This window comes from Otolemur garnettii, unplaced genomic scaffold (genome assembly GCF_000181295.1).
Source record: "Otolemur garnettii isolate 467f Iridium unplaced genomic scaffold, OtoGar3 scaffold00152, whole genome shotgun sequence".
Lineage (NCBI taxonomy): Eukaryota > Metazoa > Chordata > Mammalia > Primates > Galagidae > Otolemur > Otolemur garnettii.
In genome coordinates this window covers 45,927-52,004 of record NW_003852547.1, presented here as the reverse complement: position 1 = coordinate 52,004, position 6,078 = coordinate 45,927, and the positions used below count along the sequence as shown (strand labels likewise).

The following is a 6,078-nucleotide window of genomic DNA, read 5'->3' as shown; positions in this document are numbered from 1 at the left end:
TGTTTGGCAGGCCCAGGCTGGATTCAAACACACCAGCTCTGGTGTATGTGGCTGGCACCCTGGCCTCTGAGCTACAGGTGCCGAGCCAGACCATGTGGATTTTCCTGAAATACACGCGGACATTTGGAAACACAAGCTTGAGTGGTGGAAAGGGAGCATGAATGTGCTGGAAATCTGGCCCTCATGCACTTTGTGTATTGATGGATCTGGGATAGAAATTTGAGAAATTAAGTGTCTTCCAAATCTGAAGGGCAGCATAATAGTCAAGCTCTAAGACCAATTGCTGGGATGAATATTTCTCTAGAGAGCCCCATAAGGTCTTGGAGCAAGCTCCGAAGTCTGGGAGGTCACATTATGCTCAAAGGAAGATGCTGAAGTGGGTTTGGGGTCAGTGACTCCCTGTGCAGAGAGAGACACATGTCCTGTCAAGAGGACAGCATGGGTCAGAGGAAGTCTGAGGTGTCGCAATAATAAAAAGAGAAGAATGATACCAAATTAGGAGAAGTGACATGTGTGATGTTAGTGAATTTGGAAAGGGCCCACGTCCCTAATTCCTGTGACAAGTTAGGCAAAATGGGCAGGAGCCCAGCAAGGTGTATGAAGTGCTTTCTTCCTTTTCTCTCAACCTCAGAAAACACAACCAGAGTTTCATGAAATTCATCGAAACTGGGCAGAGTCTAAGTGAGACTGGCTTATCTCACTGTCAGAGGGAACCTACTTTCCAGTAATGGTCTCATCATGAGGGACACAGGTGCATGTGGAACAGGCTGTCCACCTCTCCAACAGCACCGGTCTGGCCAGCTCCCTCTGGGATGGTCCCGGGAACCAGGGAGGGTGGGAGCCCTGTGTCAGGATGAGGCTGGAGTCAGGAGTCAGTGAAATGGGTGAAATGAGCCTGTGACTTTAGGGGTTGCAGACCTGGCCCTCTCCTCTGACCCCTGGTGAGGTAGTGTAGGGAGTTCCTGTCCTGTGGCCTGTCCCATAAGTTGGCCCCACAGACAGAAAGAGTTCTGGGTGGGGACACTGTGGAAGCTCTTTCTCCAGGTGATCTGGTGGCAGTGGGTCATGATAGAGCCTGGCAGGGGCAGCTACTCTGACTTATTTCCATGCTTTTACTATTGCCTAGGAGGGGAGTCCGGCCACAGTGTTAAGCGACCAAGACAGGCAGCCATTGTTAGCCATGCAGGGCAGGAGCAGTCCTGGCTGGAACAAAGGGGGTGGGGGATGAGGGACATGGAGGGAGAACGGAGAGCCAGACACACCACAGCAGTGAGCACGGGGCTTCCAGGGACTTCGGAGACCCCAGAACCAGGACCAGGGAGCCCCCAAACCCACCTACAGTCTGGAAGCCCCTGGGTCACATGAGATGAGATTCCTGGCGGCTGTAGGGGCAGGGGTCAGAGGGATGGAGCATGGGTCTCAGCCCCTGAGGGAAGGGAACAGGCAGGCGTGGTCTGGATTCTGCACCCGGGATCCAGTCTCTGAAGAGGTTGTGGATCGTTCACTCATTCCCTCCCTCCTTCATCAGAGAACTACTGAGGGTGTCACACACTGAAGCTTGTGCTGGTGCAGGGTGTGAGTGGGGGGAGGAAGAGCCAAGTCCTATCCTATGTCCTTGGCAGGAGTGACATGGACACACCAGGAAGAACATGGATTCAAGTCCAGTGGGAAGAGGGGTCCGAGGGTATGCCTGGGTATTCCAGGCACTGACTCTGCTTGCTGAGGCAAGAGGTCTAGGTCTGGAGGAAAACTGATTAATTCTCCATTTGATCTTACTCCCAGACTGCAATTTCCCCCTCTGAGCTGCAGACGCCTGAGAAGAAAGCAGCTGAACCAAGGACTGGCACTGGGGCCCCAGATGCCTAGTAAGGGCCCAGCGTTGCGGAGAGGTTGAGGCTGTGGCTGCAGACAGGCCTCCCGGGGCTCTGATCTTCCAGTCATGTTCTGTGTGACCCAGTCCAATGACTGTATGGCCCTGTGCCTCCGTTTCCCCTCGGTAAAATAGGATAAGTCATCAATGGTCTCTGGCTTATCACGACTGTGAGTTAACCTTAGTATTTCCAGTTACCCGACCTAAAGCTTTGTGTAGAGGAGCTGCCAAATAAACAGCATCGACTATTGCTGGAGCCCATGAAGGAGCTTCTCAGCCTGATCCCTGTGAGCAGCTGCCTCCAGGAGCTTCCTCTCTCCTCTGTTCCTTCCCTGAAGTCTCTTAGGTCCCCAGTGCACTGTGCTGATGGCCTGAGGAGACTGTCTGTGCCACCCACACTGAGCCTCATGCCACTAACTGGGCATTGTAATTGCCCAGGCTGTGGGGTCCAGCCCTGACTGGTGACCAGCCCAAGGAGCTTCAGTCCTCAGACAGCTGGTAAATCGTCATACCCAGTCAGCCCTGCCCAGGGGGCCAAAGCCCAGCCCTGGCCACAGGCTCCCCAGGGTCACCTGGACTCAGGAGCCCCAGGCCTGAACTTCTCTGTGAGGATCCTAGGGGGACCCTCAGACTAGGCCCTGGCTGAGTCCCACAGGCTCCTTCTCATGGTCATGTCTATGGGGAGGGCCCAGGGGTGCTGGTCTGAGACTGATGTCTCCCTGCTGAGTTGTCCCGTCAGACTGGTCCTTCCCCAGGGAATGTCTGCAGGGTCTGGATGCAGGAAAGGATTCTGATCTCTGAAGTCTGTCCCACAGTGTGTGTCCTGCACTTGATACCCAAACCCCAACATGGGACAGGACGTAGAGGGGGAGGCAGAAGCTGCCCAGTTCTGACTACCCGTGTGCATGAAGTAGAACCAACCCCCCCAGCACCCAGAGGTCACAGAATCACTCACGGTACACGCGTAACTGTCCAGTTGCTTCTTCACTCAGAAGATTTTGTGTTAAGACTTGTATGGTGTAGTATCCTGTGTCGTTCTGGGGGACATTCCGCAATAGCAGGGTCCCATTGGGGTATATTGTCTCTCGACCGCTGAGTGCAGGCCCTGGGGTACTCGTCTGAGTGGCTACTAGGTATGCTAGAATTTGACTGCTGCTATCCACCCTGTTTCCTTTGTACCAGCTGTAGCCCAAAGGACTGTCTGTCAGACTGTGGACGAGTAGAAGGACATCTGTCCCCTCTGCAGCACTGGGCGGCACGGTTTCAACAGTGAGCTGGGCAGTGGTGGGCGGGTTCCAGGAGGTGAGAAGTGAGACTAGGAGGGAGGAGAGAGAATTGATCCTTATTAGGAACTTTGTATTGGGATGGAAAATGGGGCCCTGGGTCCTGAACAGGTGTCGTTACTGTCAACCTTAGGTAAGGTTGAGTGTGAGTGTGTGAGTGTGTGTTCCTCTGGGTCAAGGTCAGCAGCATGACCCCATCACTTCAGCGCCTTTTGACTGGTCAGGTCCCTGTTTGGAATCTTCTTCCCAGGTGTCTGCATGGCTCACCCCCCACTGCCCTCAGACCCCTGCTCACATTCAAGGAAGTCCTTGCCCCTTCCCTGGCCACCTCCTCTAGGGACGCTGGGTCTTCCCCTTGTGACCTTTCCCTGCCTGCTCCCTCTCAGGCTCTTATCCATACCTGACCTCACATTTGAGATCTCTCTGCTCATCTGTCCTCCTCCCACTAGAACGTGAGCTCTGTGAGGACAGGGACTTGTCTGGCCTGTGTTGTCCCCCAGAGCCTGGGACAGGCTGCAGACACCTGTGAGTGCCTTAGTGAGTGTTCCCAGGGCCCTGCATGTCCTGGTGTTTATTTGCCGAAAGTATAATCTGTGATGTGGTAAGAGTAATGTTTAGTGCCCCGGTTATGCTTTTCTTTGGAATGTTGCCTGATTTGATTATTATTATTATCATCTTAAATATGTAGTAACCAGCAGTGATTAACTTGGAGAACAGAACACCCGAGATCTTCCTGACCTCTGTAGTTCTAGTTGTGTGAGGACTTTTGTTGCTGAGCCCCCCATCTACTCTCTTCAGGCTCCAGCAGAAGCCCCCTGTCCCTCTCAGAGCCCCGTCCTCCCCAGGAGGCCCCAGCCAGTGTCTGTGCTCCCTCCTCTTGCCCACCCCCAAGGCATCTTCCCTCTCACCTATGAGCAGGAGCCCCTGCCAGGGGACACGACGGGTACAGGGAGGGACTGAAGGGGTCTCCATAGTCCCTGCCACCTACTTTGTCCTCCTCTGTGCAGAAGAGCTTCGGCTCCAGGAACGTTCACAGGTACAGCTGCTCTGACAGGTCTGCTCTGTCTTTCCTCCCTCTGTGCTGGGCCTCCTCCTTGGGGCCCAGAGCTTTGTCTGGTCACGTGTGACGGGGTGGGTGCTGTGCCGAGGACACCTCCCTGTCCCCTCCCCTTTTAGTCCTGCCTCCTTGTCCTTCCTTCCCCTTTCCCTCTGTCTGCATTTCAGTTTCTAAGCTTCACTTTGAGAAGCAGGGTTGTTGGGGCCCCTGTGCCTTGAAGGGATGACCCAACACTACACTACATCACTGACCCTGTTGGGTCTGTCAGCACTGCCAGCGAGCCCTGGGGGTTCCCAAACTGGGGGAATCCTTCCCTTTATAACTGAGCTGGGTCCTAAGTCTTCCCATGTTGTCCATAACACTGCAGAGAAGGCGGACACCTGGCCGCCAGGTGGCAGGAATGGCTCTGAGGTCCTGAAATGGGTAGTTTTGTGATGGCTGGGAGTCATGACTCTGGGACCCACCCTGCATCTCCGGAGTCACCAGCCTGGTCTTTGACCCAGGTATTGTAGCCCCTGGGTGTGGAGGGAGCATTGTCCTCTGTCCTGGGAAGAGAGGACGGTGGTGCAGGGAGATAGGGAGGTCATGGGGGGTCTGGGCTCCACTGTCCTCAGAGAAGTCTTCGGAGGACCCTCCCTCTCTGTATCTGGTAGCTGAGCTGTGGCTCAGGGCCCATCCCTGTTCTCCCTGACGACCTGGGTGCCTGCTGCCCTCCACCCTGCTGACCCTCCTGTGGTCACCCTACCTTCTTCATGGCAGGTTCCAGGAGGGAGTGGCGAGCTGACAGGGCAGCCCCCTGGGAGAGCAGGGCCCTCGGAGTCCCCTGGAAGGATCTGGTAGGATGCAGCAGGCCTGTGGGGGGGGGTCCAGAAAGGTCTCTTGGGCAAGATATGGAAATCAGGCTCCATCTCCACCTCCTCAGCCAAAGTCAGGTTCAGATTTGAGAATTTTCATTTCCTCAGTATTTTCTCTGTCCTGATATCGCCCCCTGGAGGGAACAAGGAGGCCTGTGGCCAATGTGAGGCTGCCCCAGGGACGCTGACTGGGCTCTAAGTGGTGTGAGGTGGTCCTGACCCCTGGGTAGAGTGGCTTCTGGGTCAGGTGAGCCCAGGTCTTGTTCACAGCAGGTCCCCAGGCTGCCCGACACCATCCAGGGCAGAGTGTGTGTAGGGGGCAACATGCACTCAGCTGAGGGCCTGGGTACCTGCATAGAATAAAAAGTCAGAGAGAAGGAGAGTCTCTCTCTCTCTCCCTCCCTCCCTCCCTTACCTGGAGCTGGGAAACTTTTCTTCTCCTGCCCTTGGATATTAGCCTCCAGGTTCTCAGGCCTTCAGTCTCGGACTGAGAGTCACACCACCACCTTCCCTGCTTCTGAGTCTTTGGGACTTGAACTAAGACAGGCTTCTCCCCAGTTCTTCAGCCTGCAGCCAGCTTACCCTGGGTCTTCTTCCTTCCATATTTATGTAAGCAGATTCCCCTAATAAATCCCCTCTCCTATCTCTACCTGTTACTATATGTGCGATTATATTTTTATCTTACTGTCTCTGTCTCTCTGGAGAACCCTAAACAGGTGCTAATTAAATGAGAGGAGAACAATCTTTTCAAGTAAATGATGCTGCAACATCTGGGCAGCCACTTGCAAAAGAAGGAAGTTTGGGAACTCTACTTCTCACCATCTTCAAAAATTAACTCAAAACAGATCAGTGAGTTAAGTATGAGCTGAAGCCATAAAAAACTCTTCTTGGAAGAAAACACAAAGGTCAATTATCCTGACCTTCCTTCCCTCCTTCCTTCCTTCCTTCCTTCCCTCCTTCCTTCCTTCCTTCCTTCCCTCCTTCCTTCCTTCCTTCCTTCCCTCCTTCCTTCCT

At 54.2% G+C, this 6,078-nt stretch overlaps 1 protein-coding gene across 1 annotated transcript in view; it reads right to left on the bottom strand.

The window, feature by feature from the left end:
- LOC111728359 (carcinoembryonic antigen-related cell adhesion molecule 6-like) overlaps positions 1–4,217 on the bottom strand; it is a 21,906-nt gene extending 17,689 nt beyond the window's left edge. Inside the window, exons 1-2 of the mRNA XM_023518999.1 lie at positions 4,062–4,217; positions 2,826–3,185 (exon numbers count right to left, since the gene is read on the bottom strand). Of these exons, the coding sequence (XP_023374767.1) occupies positions 2,826–3,185; positions 4,062–4,125 (424 nt within the window). The 5' untranslated portion in view covers positions 4,126–4,217. The remainder of the gene's footprint in view (positions 1–2,825; positions 3,186–4,061) is intronic.
- Between the last annotated feature and the right edge of the window lie 1,861 nt (positions 4,218–6,078).